The following is an 18,884-nucleotide window of genomic DNA, read 5'->3' as shown; positions in this document are numbered from 1 at the left end:
ACTGAACCGTCAAACGGAATGCTCCCAGATACAGAGTGTAAGGAAACTCACTCACGTCGTCGACTGCGTGGACCACTCCTCCGGACACGGAGCTGAGGGACGAAACATTGAAGACACGCGTTAGAGGGCTCCCCCGCGCGTCCCCGTCTCGGGCGCCGGGCTCGTCGCCGGCTCCCTCTCTCCCAGTCCCTGGCGTCTTGCAGCGTGGTCCCGATTTCTCTGTCGTTCCCTCCCTGCACCTCCCCCCGCCCTCTGACCTGAACTTGGCACATTTTCCTCGCACACCTCTGATCCGTGTGGTACTTTTGCACTCGCCAGCTGGGCTGTGTGACACAAACGTGTACATGTAAGCACCTCCTACACGGGCAGCCTGAGGTGAGGAGCTCGGGGTGATTGCCACCAAGAGAAAGGCCGCCAGGGTCAATGCCCTCAGGAGCCCCAGGCGATCGTGAGTCCAGAGGGAGGCGACCCGTGTCAGAGCTACAAGTAAGTCACCGCAAATGACAGAAAAGCATAAGCAACGGTCTCTGACGCCTCTTGGGAAGCTTTGCCAAGTTGAACAGCCCAGGGCAGTGCCGTCCGACAGTTCTCTGTGACGATGACCCGCCCAGCAGTGCACCTGAGGCGTGGCCGGAGCAGCTGTGCATCCAGGTTACTAAACTTTAATTCATTTAGTCACAGGACCCTGTGAGGCAGGGAGTGGCCCCGTCAGCCAGCACAGAAGCAGATTAGCAACGTGACGAGGCCGTCTGCAAACAGCACGCCGCGGGCACGCTCACGGGACACCGCGTTTTGGGACTGCTGGCTGCTAGACCGCGCTGCAGAACCAGACACTCGCTACAACTCGTCTCACATCACAGGACTGACCAAGGGCTTTCCAAAGGCCTCTAAAGCCGAGCGTTACACTGCAGCGCGTGCAGGGAGGAGAGGGTGGACGGGGCGCAGGGAGGGCCTGAGGCGAGCACAGTCGCGGGGCGGGAGTGAGCAGCCACCACCAACCCTCGGGCGGGCCCGGCCCCACCGGTGGAGCAGAGGACGCTGCGGGCTGAGCGGGCCGCGGGCCAGGTGAGACCCAGCGTCGGGAGCTGCTCCTGACAGGCCGCCCGGGGGAGACATCCGCCAGGCATGCGTTTCATCAGAAAAAGAAGGAAGAGTCAGAGTACAATTTTCAAAGAAACAAATCTCAGGTAATTTTGTCACCACGGACACCTTCTCTCAGTCAGGAGTGCCGAGTCAGTAGTAACCGCCCGCTGATCTCTGAGGGGCCTCTGGGGGGAATCAGAGGGCAGGGGCCAGCAAGAGCCAGCCTGCACCACGAAGGCCTGGGCAGCAGGGCTCCTACGACCCCTCTCTTTCTCCCTCAGATAGTTTGGCCATGTTCAGGCATATTCCGGAGAGACTGCCAGCCACTCACTCTTAGCAAATCAGCTCCATCCAGAAAAGAGGGCCTCATCCAGAGAACAGAACATAGGAGGCGTGGTGCGACTCTGTGCTCTGACCCTAAACACACACACGTGTGCACACAACACACACAACACACGTGTGCACACAACACACACAATACACAACACACACAACATGCACATGTGCACATAGCACGCAACACACGTGTGCACACATACAACACACATGTGCACACAATACACCCAACACATGTGTGCACACAACACACACAACACACGTGTGCACACAACACACAACACGTGCGCACGCAATACACACCACATGTGTGCAGACACATACACACATATGCACACACATACATACAACCACACATGTGTGCACACATACACACAACACATGCGTGTGCACACAACAAACATGTGCATACAATACACACAACACATGTGCACACACAATACACACAACAATACACACACAATATACATACCACACACATACACACGTGCACACACCGCACATGTATACACATGCACACACACACAGCGCAGAAGCAGATTACCTGTTCTGTGAGACCGGCTCCTGAGCCTCATCGAAGGGCAGCAGAGGGCGGATCCGACAGTGGACTCTGATGTTGCCCTTCAGCTCCTGAAGCAGGAGGAGGTTTACTGTGAGCCTGGGGGCACGCGGAACCCAGGGACCATTTCCTCGAAGAGCACCTGCTGAGGACTTTCCCCCAAGACGTGAGTGCTGGACTTCCCACCAAGCCTTGACGCAGGAGAAACCCCACGGAGCAGGGAATGTCGGTGTCACTTCAAAGTTTTAAAAAATTCACTCTTACATTTGCTCATGTGGCATATGATTACCACTGGGTTGTGTACATCGAGACTCTACCGCGTAACAGCACCCTGGGCTAATCTCCCAGGGATTTGAGAAGGCTTCTGAAATGTGGCTCGTTACACAGACCCTCCCAGGGGTAGACGCGAAGAGACGATGCAGAAACAGATGAAGAATAAGCCCTTGAACATCCACCAGCACAGCGCGGGAGCCACACCTTCCTGCACCGCGAACTCACAGAGCCGAGGCACTCGTTATCTTAGGAATTCACAGCAAGAGCATGTTGAGTTTAGCCCCATGGACATGGCCACGTTTCCACCGGGCTGTGCCTGGGTGGTCATATAAAGTCATGCTCAAAATTCTCCAAGCCAGGCTTAAGCAATATGTGAATCGTGAACTCCCAGATGTTCAAGCAGGTTTTAGAAAAGGCAGAGGCACCAGAGATCAAATTGCCAACATCTGCTGGATCATGGAGAAAGCAAGAGAGTTCCAGAAAAACATCTATTTCTGCTTCATTGACTATGCCAAAGCCTTTCACTGTGTGGATCACAATAAACTGTGGAACATTCTGAAAGAGATGGGAATGCCATACCACCTGACCTGCCTCTTGAGAAACCTGTATGCAGGTCAGGAAGCAACAGTCAGAACTGGACATGGGACAACAGACTGGTTCCAAATAGGAAAAGGAGTACGTCAAGGCTGTATATTGTCACCCTGCTTATTTAACTTATATACAGAGTACATCATGAGGAACACTGGGCTGGAAGAAGCACAAGCTGGAATCAAGATTGCCGGGAGAAATATCAATAATCTCAGATATGCAGATGACACTACCCTTATGGCAGAAAGTGAAGAAGAACTCAAAAGCCTCTTGATGAAAGTGAAAGAGGAGAGTGAAAAGGTTGGCTTGAAGCTCAACATTCAGAAAACAAAGATCATGGCATCTGGTCCCATCACTTCATGGGAAATAGATGGAAAAACAGTGGAAACATTGTCAGACTTTATTTTTTTGGGCTCCAAAATCACTGCAGATTGCTGATTGCAGCCATGAAATTAAAAGACGCTTACTCCTTGGAAGGAAAGTTATGACCAACCTTGATAATATATTATAAAGCAGAGACATTACTTTGCCAACAAAGGTCCGTCTAGTCAAGGCTATGGTTTTCCCTGTGGTCATGTATGGATGTGAGAGTTGGACTGTGAAGAAAGCTGATCGCCGAAGAATTGATGCTTTTGAACTGTGGTGTTGGAGAAGACTCTTGAGAGTCCCTTGGACTGCAAGGAGATCCAACCAGTCCATTCTAAAGGAGATCAATCCTGGGTGTTCATTGGAAGGACTGATGCTAAAGCTGAAACTGCAATACTTTGGCCACCTCATGCGACGAGTTGACTCACTGGAAAAGACTCTGATGCTGGGAAAGGTTGGGGGCGGGAAGAGAAGGGGACGACCGAGAATGAGATGGCTGGATGGCATCACTGACTCTGTGGACATGAGTTTGAGTGAACTCCGGGAGTTGGTGATGGATAGGGAGGCCTGGCGTGCTGTGATTCATGAGGTCGCGGAGAGTCGGACATGACTGAGCGACTGAACTGAACTGAACTGTGCCTGGGTCCCTCCAATGGGAAGCCCGGGTGAGCTCTGAGTCACTGCTACATGGCTCTGCTGGAGCCTCTGTCTGCGGCCCTTTGGTAACTTGGGGACCACACCAAAGGGGCCCTTCCTCTCCCAGCTTGTCGGAAGCCCCGCTCCTGCGTCCCCCGGAAACCTCCCTGCCTGCTCACCCCTCCAGCCCTCGCTGCTCGGGGGCACATCCACCGTCCTCCTGACACGGCTGAGATCAACCCAGCCTGTGTCCATCCTTCCTGAAGCGTCGTGTCGGGGACAAGAAGCGCGTCTCTAGACAGAGGGAGCACCCTCCTTCTCTACACTCGGAGGCCCTTCTGTCTACACCGCTGGGCGATCCACTAGCTTCCTTGGCAGCCACGGACACGAATGGCTAGCCCCACCAGGACTCCACGGACACCCCATGCCTTGGTGCCCAGGGGACTCTGGAGCTGTCAGCTCCTCCCTAGCCCCTCAGTCTTTGGAGACGGTTCCGGAAAGCAGGAGAAAGCAGACTTGCCAGATGCCCACAAACACCCCAGGCCAGAAATCCAGATGTGGGGCAGAAGCCGTGGCTTCTCAGGGAGCCGTGTGGACCCGTGGGACCCAAGAGGCTTGGGGAGAGGCGGCTGCTGGACGAGGTGGGGCATGCCTGGAGGCGGTGGCCGAAGAGTGACCACCAGTGACCCGGGGGTTATCACAGCTGCGAGTGACAGGCGTGACCTCCCAGGACAGGTGGGCAGCCAGAGGCAGGTCAGAGGAGCCTGGAGGCCAAGGGACAGCAACCCCAGGGTACTCGTCACCTGAGCTTGCGCTGCGGGTCGGCTAGAGGGCCCACTAGTGACGACAGTGACGGCGGCTTGGGGGGCGCGAGGCGCCGGCCCTAACGTGCTGGTCTGCCTGGAAACGGGCCTTGGCCCAGCCAGCCACTGCTGTCACTGGCGGGGACCACACCCGGTCCCCGCACCAAGTGCCCGGAGTTCCGGGGACAGGCCAGGTGCAGCCTGCTGAAATATTTTGCTGTTCAACCTGTCTGTGATCAATTCCTTCCAAACTGGTATCTTCAAACGTCATCAACCCGCCTGCTTATTTCTAGCATCACATTTAATTAGGGCCCAAAGAGTCCGGGTCTGGGCGGAGGCCGGAGCACGTCCCCAGGGCCTTGCCCAGCTGTCACCGCTGTGCAGACACTGGCCGGGTGGCCAAGAGCTGGCGAGGAGGCAGGGCCCGCCCCCAGCGCCCACGAATGTCTCAGAGGCAGCTCGGGCTTTTCCAGGCTCCTGTCCTGCTTGGGGGTCTCCACCCCGGCAAACTGCTCCCTGACCCATGCCCACCGGCCCGCCCGAAGGCCCCCCAGGTGCTGGGCGGTCACCTCCCACCACCGCATCACCCAGCCTGGCCTGAGGGGCTCAGACCTGCCCCTGACAGAGCAGCCGGAGGACGGGGCAGGCGGCGGCCTGTGGGGGAGAGGGACCCCCACCCACGCTGCCCCGTTGTCAGGGTCGGGTGGAATGTCACCCACCGCCAGGGCCTCCTGCAGCCGCCTCCGCTCCTGCTGCTCCCGCTGCCAGCGCTCGGTCACGTCCCTCAAGGACCGCTCCAGACGCCCTGCCTCCGCTGGCCAGGCTGCTGCAGGCAAGGTCACCCTGTCTGAGCGGCTCCGGAGGACCTGGCCCCTTCTGTCAGCCCTGTGCCCAGGGAGCTGCAGGCTGGGCCCTTGGCAGCCAGGGCACCCGAAATACAGCCTGTGTCAGCCTCAGGGAAGGCCCTGGGTCTCAGGACAGTGGCCGTGGACGCTCATCTCCGTCCTGACAGCCCGCTCCATGGTCTGGACAGGGGTGGGGGGCACAGGGTGTGTTCCTGGGGTTCCATGGTGGGGTGGGGATACTAGGTGGGTTCCTGGGGCACCATTGTGGGGGTGGGGGGCACAAGGTGGGTTCCTGGGGCACCATGGTGGGGGCCCTTACAAACAGGGCCCTGTTCAGCCACAGGGAAAGGTCAAGAGGTCAAGCGGTCACCCAGAGAACAGGGACTCAGCCCTGCCCGTGAGCTCGCAGGCCCCCAGCACTGAGGGGGCTGGACGCCAAGGCCCCAGTCAGGCTGCTCGCGGCCTGCGGGCCCCGTCTCCACGTGGACCAGCGCATCTTCAGTCAGGGTCCGTCTTACCCAGAAGAGCCTCGTGGTGGAGCTGGGCCGTCTGGATGGCCTGCACTATCTCAGAAAGACAGTCCCGATGCTCCTCCCAGTAACTCTGGAGGAGCCCCCGAGAAGAGGACTGAAGCGCCTCCATCTCTCGTTTCAGCTTCTGCAAAACAAGGGCCCACACGACTACCATGATGGGCGTGACTGCCGCTCGTCACAGCGCGCTCGCAGGACTTCCACAAGGTGAGGACACAGCCCACACATGGGTCGATCATGACCCAGATCTGTTCAAGCCGACGCCCTTAACCCCAGACCAGGCACACGCGCCGGCCGCGTGTTTCAGTGACAGACATGCCTGGCTCACTCCCAGACACTCTGAGCCCAGACCCAGGGTCTGCACCTCACAAGGCAGCCTGTGTGACTTGATACACTCATATAGTTGAAGTGCTTAAGAAAATCAGGTCTTTCACCAGCTTCCGTAGGAAGTGCAGCCCGTGGCCCAGTAGAGAGCTCGCCCGGGACGTTTTTCCGCCTGCTGTTTACTTCCTGTGACATGGGGCTCCCCTCCCGGGAACAAAGCTCTAATCTACTCCCCAGGCCAGAGAACAATGCCCGCCTGGGTTATAAATGTGCACAGCGGAATTCCAGGCACATAAACACTGGATTCCAGAGCCCTGGGAACAATGCAACAGCCTAGCTAAACGCCATCCTCCACGTAAGGTGCGCTCTTTCTTCCTGAAATGACTTGAAGGTATGTTGGCTCGAAGACCGGTCTGTAAAGCACAAGAACAGAGGTGCTGCTCTTTAATATCAAACACTTAAGTCATGAAGCCATAACTGAACTGAAATACGTGTCCTCTGTCCCTTTCGTTAAGTCTTTTCTGGCAATCAAGTGGAGACCGTTTCAGTGTGTTTAGGAAACATTTTCATAAAACATCAAAACTAAATTGAATTAAATTATTTTTACTTTATGGAACGCAGATAAAGTTATATACTTCATTGAAGGATGGATTAATTTTGCCCAGTTGGAAGAGAATGAAGAGTTAATTCCATACAAACCCATTCTAAATAAACTAATGCAGTCCAGGCTGGGGCGGGGGAGCCACTCCAAGGGCAAATTAGTCCTATTTATAGATGGTGTTTCTATTGTTGCAGTGATAACCTTTCTTCCTTCTGATCTTTACCCGGGTCACCCTGTTTGTAACAAAAGGTGAGCGATGCTCAAAAGGCGCCACGTGCAGAGCCTCCAATGGACTGAGTGCCTGCACCTCCCCACCGCCAGGAGCCACGGTGCTTTTAAAGGGGGTGCTCTCTTGGATAATCTGCTGTACTAACACCATTTAATCAGATGTCTACGAGCCAGTTTTCTAACATTTGACGTGAGGCGTAGGTGAGAGCAAATGTGATGTACGAAATTCCACAACCAGGTAAACACAGCAATCATCTCGCGGCCAAAATACGTTTTCCTTCTTGTCTCTGCACGAGGCCTCAATCGTGTTCTGAGGTTTAGCCTTCTGTTTAGTTTCGGAAAGCAGAATGCCCACAGTGAACTGCGTCTACTGCTGATCATAAAAATGGGAATCACCTTGTAGTTTAATAAACACGACCAAGCCTGTAATGGAAAATCCACACATAACACACTGTGGGGCTTTGCTTCCTAAAATTAAGGCTCCTTGTAATTCCATGAGCAGATCGTCAGGCTTCCCTGGTGGCTCAGGGGTAGAGAATCCACCTGCCAGTACAGGGGATCCGGGTTCGATGCCCGCTCGGGGAGGACCCCACACGCAGCAGGGCAGCAAAGTCCGTGAGCCACAACTGCTGAGCCCGTGCTCCAGAGTCCAGGCACCACAACTGCTGAGCCCAGGAGCCGCAGCTACTGAGGCTGCACCCTAGAGCCTGCGTCCACAGCGAGAAGCCGCTGCGGTGAGGAGCCTGAGCACTGCAGCGTGGACTCCAGCCTGAGCTGCTGCTGGGGAGGCCCAGAGGCTCCCACAGTCTCTAGCGGAGCAGGGCCCACTTGCCACAACTGGAGAAAAGGCCGAACAGCAGCAAAGCCCCGGCACAGACAAAAGTAAACCAATAAAGTTATTTAAAAAAGAGCAGATCCGCCGTGATAAATCACGACAGAAAAGAATGCTTAGAAACCCGAAGGTGCATATGTTAGTGAATCGCTTCTCTGTGCAGCAGAGACCAACATGACATTGTCAGCCAAACAAACTCCCATAACACAAACGCAGAGCACATCTATTTTGACAGGCACGACCTACACAATTCCCCAGAAAATAACCACTCTCCCGACTGAACACAAACGCTCCTCCCGCAAGTGAAGACGGACCCCGGGGAGTCCTCACCTGGGCGGCGCTGCGGAGACGGGTCAAAGCGGAGTGTGAGTGTCCTCGTCGGGGCATCTGCTCCCCGAGAAGTGTGTGCGTCTCTGCCCTGAGGTCCCTTCCAGTTACTTCCCAGGACTGTGGCCCAGAAGAGAGGAAAAGACAGCTTAGAGCATGGGACGGACACAGGGGCATTTTCCCTGAGGGGGACACTTCCTAATTGTCCACAGCGTGCCCATCTGCCCACCAGGAGCCACTGCCCAGGCCAAAGGCAAGCTCAGGGGCCACAGGGCATCAGTTTAGTCGCTCAGTCGTGTCCAACTCTTTGCGACCCCATCAATCACAGCACGCCCGGCCTCCCTGTCCATCACCCACTCCCGGAGTTCCCTCAAACTCATGTCCACAGAGTCGGTGATGCCATCTCACATCTCATTCTCTGTCATCCCCTTCTCCTCTTGCCTTCAATCTTTCCCAGCATCAGGGTCTTTTCAAATGAGTCAACTCTTCTCATCAGGTGGCCAAAGTATTGCAGTTTCAGCTTCAGCATCAGTCCTTCCAATGAACACTCAGGACTGATCTCCTTTAGGATGGACTGGTTGGATCTCCTTTCAGTCCAAGGGACCCTCAAGAGTCTTCTCCAACACCACAGTTCAAAAGCAACAATTCTTCGGCGATCAGCTTTCTTCACAGTCCAACTCTCACATCCTTACATGACCACGGGGAAAAACCATAGCCTTGACTAGATGGACCTTTGTTGGCAAAGTAATGTCTCTGTTTTTTAATATGCTGTCTAGGTTGGTCATAACTTTACTTCCAAGGAGCAAGCGTCTTTTAATTTTATGGCTGCAATCGCTGTTTGCAGTTCTCCCCATGGAGCACAAGAAAACGAAGTCTGTCGCTGTTCCCATTGTCCCCCATGGATTTGCCATGAAGTGGTGGGACTGCAGGGCACCGGCCACCAAAGCAAGCCTGCAAGGACCAGGCTGGGTGAGCAGGGCCCCGGTCAGTGCTGCTCCAGGGGCAGGGCGGGCGCAGCGGGAGCAGCGTTTGGAAGGCTCTGGGGTGAGCGGAGCAGCCCACAGCTTGGGGCACAGCGGGGGGGGGGCGCAGAGGCCCCCACCGTCTCCAGCGGGGGAGAGGCCCGCGGGGCGACCCCCCGGAGGAGCCACAGGCGGCGCGGCATCGCGGAGGACTTGCAGGCCAGGTGCGTGCTCTGAGCGCTCATGCTGGTGCCTGCGGGGAGGATGGGGGGGAAGGGGGCAAGGTGCTCAGACTGCGGACGATGGGCCCTCACGGTCCAGACGTCAGAGCATCATCATGGGAACAGCAATGCGTCAGACCCTCAGCATGGGACGGAAACACAGGCTTTGGCCTGACCTGCTGGCACGGAGGTGTGGGAGGCCCTGGGCACAGAGAGTCAGCCTGGGTTTTCCTTCGATCTGTTTGACTCCCACGGGGTTTATTAGGTGTTTGCGCTCTCACACTTACGAGCCAGTGAGCACTGCAGTTTCTCCCCAGAACAGCAAGCACACGTCCCCACGCAGTGGGAACATGTGGTTAAACCACCCATGACCCCGCTTTACCACGTGCCCGGGACACAGACACACAGCTCAGAAGCCACACAAGAGGTGGGTGCGTGCTCACTTCATCAGCGGGAACCACTGCTCGTCTTCCAGGGGACAGGCGGGCAGAGGGCAGAGGAGATGGCTGGGGTTCCGGTGGGACATCCCGGTGAGGACACAGGCCTGTCCTGTCCAGAGAGCGTGGGCTGGGGGCCCGTACCCGGCTGGTGGGACACCGGCCACCGGGAAGGGGTGCAGGGGACATTGGAGGTAATGCCAGCTGCAGGGGACCCCGGGACAGAGGCTCCGAGGCGTATGCTTGAAACAGGGCACATGGAGCTGGGAGGCGGGTCAGGACCGAGCGACCACAGGACCAGATGCTGAGCCCTCAGCAGAAGCCCACCGCCCAGGGCAGCCCTGCCTGGAGCGCCAGGGGACGCAGCCAACACGGGTGTTGGGCCCCGGAGGGGAGGAAGCCCCCACTGTGAAACCGGAGGCCAGCGCCCCTGCCAGGACAAGCGGCCACATGGCAGTGGCTGGAGGAGCAGAGGCTGGGAAGAGGGGAGGAGGCTTCAGATGTTTCTCAGGGAGGGCGAGCCCCAGGGAGAGGGAGTGAACCAGGAGTCAGGCTGGGTGAGATCAACACGAACACACAGGGCCACTCGGGCAGAGAACACGGGGCTCATTCAGGCCAAATGAACACAGGAGTGTTCATCCTGGGAGGCCCGCGGTAACTGGAGACTCGCTCCCACCATCGGGACGACAGCTGTCTTGGCCTGCACGGCAGGGGGCGAGAGTGAGAATACCATTTCGTGGCAGGGCCCTTGAGCGCTGGACACACCGGCATGGTCACACACAGTCTGCTCCCACCGAGGCCGGGGGTGCTGAGCCGACGGCGTCGATGCCGTGAGGGTACGGGGCACGTGGGCCACAGAGACTGAGGCTTCTCTGTCATTTTCAGAGAAGAACACAGGGGCTGATGAATGCTCGCAAGTTTACAGGCTCTGACACTCTATACCGAATGATCTTACGTGTAAAACAAGCACAAAAAATTTTCTCAATGACAAACTGGAAAAATGGTTGCATTCTGAAGCTCCCCCACTGGTGGAACAAACTGTGGTCCTGGAGAAGCTCTTGAGAGTCCCTTTGACTGCAAGGTGATCCAACCAATCCATCCTAAAGGAAATCAGTCCCGAATATTCACTGCAAGGATTGATGCTGAAGTTGAAGCTCCAATACTTTGGCCACCTCATGTGAAGAGTTGACTCACTGGAAAAGACTCTGATGCTGGGAGGGATTGGGGGCAGGAGGAGACGGGGACGACAGAGAATGAGATGGCTGGATGGCATCGCCGACTCGATGGACGTGAGTTTGAGTGAACTCCGGGAGTTGGTGATGGACAGGGACGCCTGGTGTGCTGCGGCTCATGGAGTCACAGAGTCGGACACGACTGAGTGGCTACAGAACTACAAGCTGTGAAAACCCCAGACACGAGCTGGAAGTTTACTCTCAGGTGTCAGCAGCCATGGCCACAAGCGATTCCAGGTAGAGTGACCTGCCGGGCGCAGCCCGAGTCCAGGACAATGGGGCTGAGGAAATGCTGCGGAATGAGTTCAAGCTGTCACCTTCCATCAGCTCAGGCAGCTGGCGGCCGAGAGTAGCCATACCATAAGTGTGCTTGGAAGCACCAGAAAATCACAGACTTGAAGGTGAGCTAATAAATTAATATGCACTTTGTTTAAAGCTTGTGTGACTAGCCCTAAATTAACAGGCAGTTTTAGCATGACTACATTTTGTCAGTGAAACGACAGGGTTATCTGCGGGGAGCCAGGAGCCTGAAGCTTGCTTCCCCCGGAGATGCTCAAGAGAGCCCTCCAGGGAGTGGGTTTTATTTAATGGGGTGTGTCGGTTTTCTGTTGCCGCTGTAACAACGCACCGCAAGCTGGGAGGCTTCGACTGCGCGAGTGTTTTCTCTCCCGTCCTGAGGCCAGACTTCCAAGACCCAGGGCAGAGGCGCAGCCCTCTGAGGCTCAGGGGGGCCCTTCCCCCATCTGGTCCTGACGTCGCCGGGTTTCCCTTCTAGAGTCTTAAATATCTTCCTTCTTTGTCTTCCGTCACCGCTGCCTCCACCCTACATGGACTCGTGGGAAGGCACCAAGACCCCCCAGATAACCCAGGGTCGGCCCCACCTCAAATTCAATCCCGTCTGCAGAGATCTTATCCCTGGTCAAGGTCATGTCCACAGTGTCCGGAATTAGGAGGGAATGGATATCTCTGGGGGCCACTTTTCAGCTGACCAAAGGCGGCCACAGCAAGTCATGTAGGAATAAGACAAAGCAGGGTGCCCCAGCACTCCCCATTTGTCAAAGTGAAGGACAAATCTGCAAGAGCAGTTGGGCAGCGCTGCTTTGAGCCCTGATTCCTTTTTTTCTGGTTCTGGTGAGGGAGGCAGCTGACATGGGTAGAATCATACAAAGGTTCATCTTTGGGGCCGATGGGAGAGGCCCACAGCTGACGGCGGTGGCAGGATTGTAGCCATGAGTTTACTGAACACCAGACCAAACGTTTTACCCGAGTGAATGTCTGGTACCTGAGTGATTCCTCAATAAAGCTGGCTTTAAAAGCACAGGCACCTTGTTATTACTCCCTAAATATTCATGAGCACAGAGATAATAGAAAGTCAGACCTATAGATGGTTCCGCATAAGATACTTTAAAGGGTCCTCGCTGGGTGAAGAAAAGCATCTCAATGCTTTCTTCTGCAGAGCCTGAAACAAATCTGGACGCTAAGTCACCACACACTGGACGTAATTCAACTCAACCCCAAGACACGTAAAAGTATTACCTCCGCCAGTTTCAGGTGAAGAAGAGCATTCTCTGTTTCCAGCTCAACTATTCTCTCCTCTTTGGCCTACAACCAAGGATCCAGAAAGTAAAACGACCAGCATCAGTGAAATTCACCAGCAGCTGCCTCCACCCCCAGAATGATGACTTACACACAAGGGTGCAAGCTCCCAGCCGGCGAGGAAGGGAGTAGGCGGCAGCGGCAGGCTGGAGGGCCACCTGCGGCCTTGATGGGCCCCTAGGCTCTTGTCTGCGACCCTGGGGCCCAGGTGAGAGCCCCAGACCAGCAGCTAGGGGCTTGCTAGAAACCCAGAATCTGGGACTCTCCCGTCCCAAATGGACCCAAGTCTGCATTTCAGTAAGTTCTCCAGGTCACGGTGGGCACACTCAGGTTGGAAAGGCAGGGCTCCATGGACCCTGCTCATCAAAACCCACTGCTTCTTTCCGTTTATTCACTACTCAAAATACACTTGTTAGAAACCTACTGTGTGCCAGGGGGCCTTCCAGGGGCTGTGGAGTCAGCACCCTCGCGGGGTAACCCACACGCCCGTGGGTGGAGCCAGTGAGCAGAGACAGTAGCAGCTCCGCTAGAACTGAAACAGGCAATGCGAGCTCGGACAGGCCACTCCCTGGAGGGGGGCAGGTGGAGGGGGGAGCCCGTGCAAAGGCCCTGCGGCAGGAGTGAGTTTAGCAAGCGGGGGCACAGACGGAAGTCCGGCCAGCTTGGGGCACAGCAGCGAGGGTTCCCTGAGCCCGGGAGGGAGGCGTGAGCAGGCAGGAAGGAGCTGCAGAGCGCGGGGCGGAGGAGTCTCAGTATGAGCCACGCACGGATGCTGAGAGGGCCAGCACCTGGGGGCTGGGGGAGAGGCCAGCGCCAGCTCCCGGGAAGGCGGGCTCAGGCGGGGCCCTCCCGCTGGGGAGCCCTCATTCCCCCAGGCTTTGACGAGCGGCTCACAAGGGACCTGATCAGTTCAGGACATTCTCTCTGTGACTGCTGAGAAAACCTGAAACCTGGAGCCATCTAGATTTCTCTTACCCAACACAGTCAGTTTTACCTCTTAAAAAATAACGCCTCAAATATTTCCCTGAGAGTTTGCTTAATTCTAAGATCCCACCAGCTCTTACCTCGACAGGTGCAATGGTCAACACCCAGCCCCAACCATAGCTGTCCTGAGCGAGAGCTCACACACCACTCGCCCAGCCGAGTGGACAATTCAGAGGCTTTAAGTACATTCATAGCTGTGCGACCATTGCCAAAACTAACTTTAGAATCTGTTCACCACCCCCAAAAGAAACCCGCACCGTCACCCCTGACCCCCACACCCGGCGCTGGGAAGCCACTCACTCACTTCCAGCTCCTGCATTTCTGCCAGTTCTGGACACTGTCAACAGATGGACTCACATGATACGGGGTCCTCTGTGACAGGCTTCCTCCCTTCAGCACCATGTTTTTAAGGCATAGCCACATTGCGGCACGTTTCAGCATCTCGTTTATTGCCTGATACTATCCCATTGTTCGGAGGGGACACACCTGTCCACTCATCAGCTGAGGGCCAGCGGGGCGGCCTCTGCTCTTTGGCCGTGATGAGCGGGGCTGCTCTGAGAGTCCCTCCCTTTGCTGAGGACACTCTCCTCACGCTTGAGCGTGCCCTAGGGCTGGCACTGTGTGCAGGACCCGTCTGCAGCCGGTGGAGGAGAGGCAGGGCTGCATTCATTTCACACCCCCACCAGTAGCATGTGCTAACTCCAGCTCCTCCTGCCCCCCCAGCTCCCCTCTGTCTTTCTGACGACAGCCCTCCAGGGAGTGCGCAGCGGTACCTTGCTGGGGTCTGGTCTGGATGGGCCTGGTGGCTGGTAACCCCGACAATCGTTTCAGAGGCAAGACTTACCCACCCTCTGGGGGCAAATTCCCTCCAAAGCATCTGGTTACCTTTGCTGATACCACTCATTGCTATGGAGTAGAAATACCACAGACGTCTGTGTCCTGACCATGTAGCCCACCACCTTGCTGAGCTCATCCTGTTCAGTCGCTCAGTCGTGTCCGACTCTTTGTGACCCCATGGACTGCAGCACACCAGGCTTCCCTGTCCATCACCAACTCCCGGAGCTTGCTCAAACTCATGTCCATCGAGTCAGTGATGCCATCCAGCCATCTCATCCTCTGTCGTCCCCCTTCTCCTCCCGCCCCCAATCCCTCCCAGCATCAGGGTCTTTTCAAATGAGTCAGCTCTTCGCATGAGGTGGCCAAAGTATTGGAGTTTCAGCTTCAACATCAGTCCTTCCAATGAACACCCAGGACTGATCTCCTTCAGGATGGACTGGTTGGATCTCCTTGCCGGCCAAGGGACTCTCAAGAGTCTTCTCAACACCACAGCTCAAAAGCACCAATTCCTTGGCTCTTCGTTTTCTTTATGGTCCAACTTCCATGTCCACACATGGCCGCTGGAGAAAGCATAGCCGGCCTCACCTGTCACTGCTAATGGTCTCAGTGTGGGGAGGTGGCGCCCGGGGCTTTCTGCGTATGAGGTCGCGGCACGCACAGTCTTCTGTCCCGATTCACGTGCCGTGCCGCCCGCCCTGCGTTTTCTCGTCTAACTGTCGTGACTAACGCCGCCAGGGTGGGACTGGACACAAGCGGGGGCCATGAGCAGCCTCCTCTGGTTCGCCACTAAGGACGACGCCTGATGGTCGCTGCGGGCTTGCTCAGGTGCCCTTTATCAGGTTGATGGACTCCTCTCTATTCCTGGATGGCTGAGTGCTTTTTCACGAAGGGGAGTTGAATATTGTCAAATGCTTTTTTCTGGGTTGATTGAAATAAGGATGGAGGTTTTGGTCTTTATTCTAGGGACGTGGTCTATTACATTAACTGATTTTTGTTGCTAGACCAACCTTGCATTTTGGGGATAAATCCAATTGCAATTTAGTGATGATGTATAACCCTTTATATATACTGCTGGATTCAGGTTGCCAATGTTCGTTCAAGTTTGAATCTAAATTCGTAAGAGATGCCGCTCTGTAGACTCCTCGAGGTACTTTTGCGTGGTTTTGGTGTCAGCGTGATTCTGTCCTCATGGTGCAGGAATCGTCCCTTCCTCTTTTGTTTTTTGGAAGTTTGTGAAAGACTGGAGTTAGTTCCTCTATAAATGTTTGGTAAAAATTGTCAGTGAAGCCATCTGGGCCTGGGCCTTACTCTGTGAGGGTTTTTTTCATTTATTAATTTCTTTACTTCCTCCAGTTCTGTTGACATTTTCTAGTTCTTCTTGAATCAGCTACGGTAGTTTTGTCTTTAAAGCATTTGATCATTTTGTCCCAGGAATCTAAATCGGTCCACAGTGCTGCTCACAGTATTTTCGTAAAAATCCGTTTTATCTCTGCAACGTTGACAGTCAAGCCCTCTTATTCTTGATTTTATTAACTTGAGTCTTCTCTCCGTCAAGCTACAGCCTTATCAGTTTTGTTCCTCTTTTCAAGGAGCCAGCTTCCGGTTTGATGATTCTCTCTATAGCTTTCCTTTTGTCTATTCCTCTTATTTCTGTTCTAATCTTTACTGTTTCCATCCTTCAGCTAGGTTGGGTCTCATTTTCTTTATCCTGTGTGTCTGGAGTTGAGGTTAGGTCATTGGCACAAGATCTACCTTCTTTTTAAAATATAGGTGCTTAAACAAATTTCCTTTGAAGCACTGCTTTGGCTGCATCCCATAAATTTGGGTGTGTGGAACTTTAATTTTCATTCATCTCAAAATATTACCTAATCTCTTTTTGGATTTCTTCTTTAATTTGTTGGCTGTTTAGAAGTGTGTTTTTAATTTTTACATATTTGTGAATTTATCAAAGTCCTCTCTGTCAATAATTCCTGACACTTCCCTCTATTGCAATGAGATGACATATTGCATCTGATTTCAACTTGTTGAGGTTTGTTTCACGGCCTTGAATGCCGCCAGTCCGGGGCGAACCCCGTCCACCACACAGCCTCACTGAGGTCACCCCCGGGGCAGGTCACTCCTCAACCCCTGACCCCACTCGCATCTCCCCAGGACTTGGTTCCACCTGCTCCAAGGAGACACTCCCAGACCCAGGTGAGGCCCACGGTGGCTGGACCAGAATGGCCGACCACACCTGGGAGCCCTGTCAGGTCCTTTCAGAGCTGACATTTACTTTGTGAGTATGAATTTAACTCAGATGACCATTAGATCTACCACTGTGGGCAAGAATCCCTTAGAAGAAACGGAGTAGCCATCATAGTCAACAAAAGAGTCCAAAATGCAGTACTTTGGTGCAATCCCCAAAACGACAGAATGATCTCTGTTTGTTTCCAAGGCAAACTATTCAATATCCAAGTCTATGCCCCGACCAGTAATGCTGAAGAAGCTGAAGTTGAATGGTTCTATGAAGACCTACAAGACCTTCTAGAATTAACACCAAAAAAGATGTCTTCTTCATTACAGGGGACTGAAATGCAAAAGTAGGAAGTCAAGAGATACCTGGAGTAACAGGCAAATTTGGGCTTGGAGCACAAAATGAAGTAGGGCAAAGGCTAAAAGAGTTTTGCCAAGACAATGTGCTGGTCATAGAAAACACCCTCTTCCAACAACACAAGAGAAGACTCTACACATGGACATCACCAGATGGCCAACACTGAAATCAGATTGATTATATTCTTTGTAGTCGAAGATGAAGAAGCTCTATACAGTCAGCAAAAATAAGACTGGGAGCTGACTGTGGCTCAGATCATGAACTCTTTCCTGCAAAGTTTAGACTTAATTGAAGAAAGTAGGGAAAACCACTAGGTCATTCAGGTATGACCTAAATCAAATCCCTTACGATTATACAGTGGAAGTGACAAATAGATTCAAGGGATTAGACCTGATAGCAGAGCGCCTGACGAAATATGGATGGAGGTTCGTGACATTGCACAGAAGGCAGTGATCAAGAGCATCCCCAAGAAAAAGAAATGCAAAAAGGCAAAATGGCTGTCTGAGGTGGCCTTACAGATAGCTGAGAATAGAAGAGAAGCGAAAGGCAAAGGAGAAAAGGAAGATATAAGCATCTGAATGCAGAGTTCCAAAGAAGAGCAAGGAGAGATAAGAAAGCCTTCCTCAGCGCTCAATGAAAAGAAACAGGAAAACAATAGAATGGGAAAGACTAGAGAGCTCTTCAAGAAAATCAGAGATACCAAGGGAAGATTTCGTGCAAAGATGGGCACAGTAGAGAACAGAAATGGTATGGACCTAACAGAAGCAGAAGACATTAAGAAGAGGTGGCAAGAATACATAGAACTATACAAAAAAGATCTCAGTGACCCAGATAACCATGATGGTGTGATCATCATGGTTATCTGGAACCAGACATCCTGGAATGTGAAGTCAAGAGGGCCTTAGAAAGCATCACTACAAAGCTAGTGGAGGTGATGGAATTCCAGTTGAGCTATTTCAAATCCTAAATGATGATGCTGTGAAAGTGCTGCACTCACATGCCAGAAAATTTGGAAAACTCAACAGTGGCCACAGGACTGAGAAAGGTCAGTTTTCATTCCAATCCCAAAGGAAAGAAAATGCCAAAGAATGTTCCAACTGCCGCACAATTGCACTCATCTCACATGCTAGTAAAGTAATGCTCAAGATTCTCCAAGCTAGGCTTCAACAGCACATGAATGGAGAACTTCCAGATGTTCAAGCTGAATTTAGAAAAGGGACAGCATATTAAAAAGCAGAGATGTTACTTTGCCGACAAAGGTCCTTCTAGTCAAAGTTTTTCCAGTAGTCATGTATGGATGTGAGAGTTGGACCATAAAGAAAGTTAAGCATGGAAGAATTGATGCTTGTGAACTATGGTGTTAGAGAAGACTCTTGAGAGTCCCTTGGACTGCAAGGAGATCCAACCAGTCCATCCTAATGGAAATCAGTCATATTCACTGGAAGGACTGATGCTGAAGCTGAAGCTCCAATTCTTTGGCCAGTTGATGCGAAGAACTGACTCATTTGAAAAGACCCTAATGCTGGGAAAGACTGAAGGCAGGAGAAGGGGACAACAGAGGCTGAGATGGCTGGGTGGCATCACCGACTCGATGGACATGAGTTTGAGCAAGCTCCGGGATTTGGTGATGGACAGGGAGGCCCGCCGTGCTGCAGGCCATGGGGTCGCAAATGTCGGACAGGACTGAACGACTG

At 53.7% G+C, this 18,884-nt stretch overlaps 1 protein-coding gene across 4 annotated transcripts in view; it reads right to left on the bottom strand.

Annotated features, from left to right (window-relative positions):
• KIF25 (kinesin family member 25) overlaps window positions 1–18,278 on the bottom strand; it is a 43,725-nt gene extending 25,447 nt beyond the window's left edge. Inside the window, exons 1-6 of one of the 4 annotated variants that reach the window (XM_088840907.1) lie at window positions 12,720–14,894; window positions 8,335–8,451; window positions 6,008–6,146; window positions 5,364–5,470; window positions 1,964–2,049; window positions 56–92 (exon numbers count right to left, since the gene is read on the bottom strand). In XM_088840907.1, coding sequence (XP_088697033.1) covers window positions 56–92; window positions 1,964–2,049; window positions 5,364–5,470; window positions 6,008–6,146; window positions 8,335–8,391 — 426 coding nt within the window. In that variant the 5' untranslated portion in view covers window positions 8,392–8,451; window positions 12,720–14,894. Of the gene's footprint in view, window positions 1–55; window positions 93–1,963; window positions 2,050–5,363; window positions 5,471–6,007; window positions 6,147–8,334 lie in introns of all 4 variants that reach the window. The other 3 variants (XM_088840906.1, XM_055433289.2, XM_088840908.1) reach the window with 3 other exon arrangements.
• Between the last annotated feature and the right edge of the window lie 606 nt (window positions 18,279–18,884).

Source organism: Moschus berezovskii, chromosome 10 (genome assembly GCF_049115385.1).
Source record: "Moschus berezovskii isolate FMDL1 chromosome 10, NW_MosBer_1.0, whole genome shotgun sequence".
NCBI lineage: Eukaryota > Metazoa > Chordata > Mammalia > Artiodactyla > Moschidae > Moschus > Moschus berezovskii.
The sequence above is the reverse complement of the archived record's forward strand: the minus strand, read 5'-3'. Positions and strand labels throughout refer to the sequence as shown.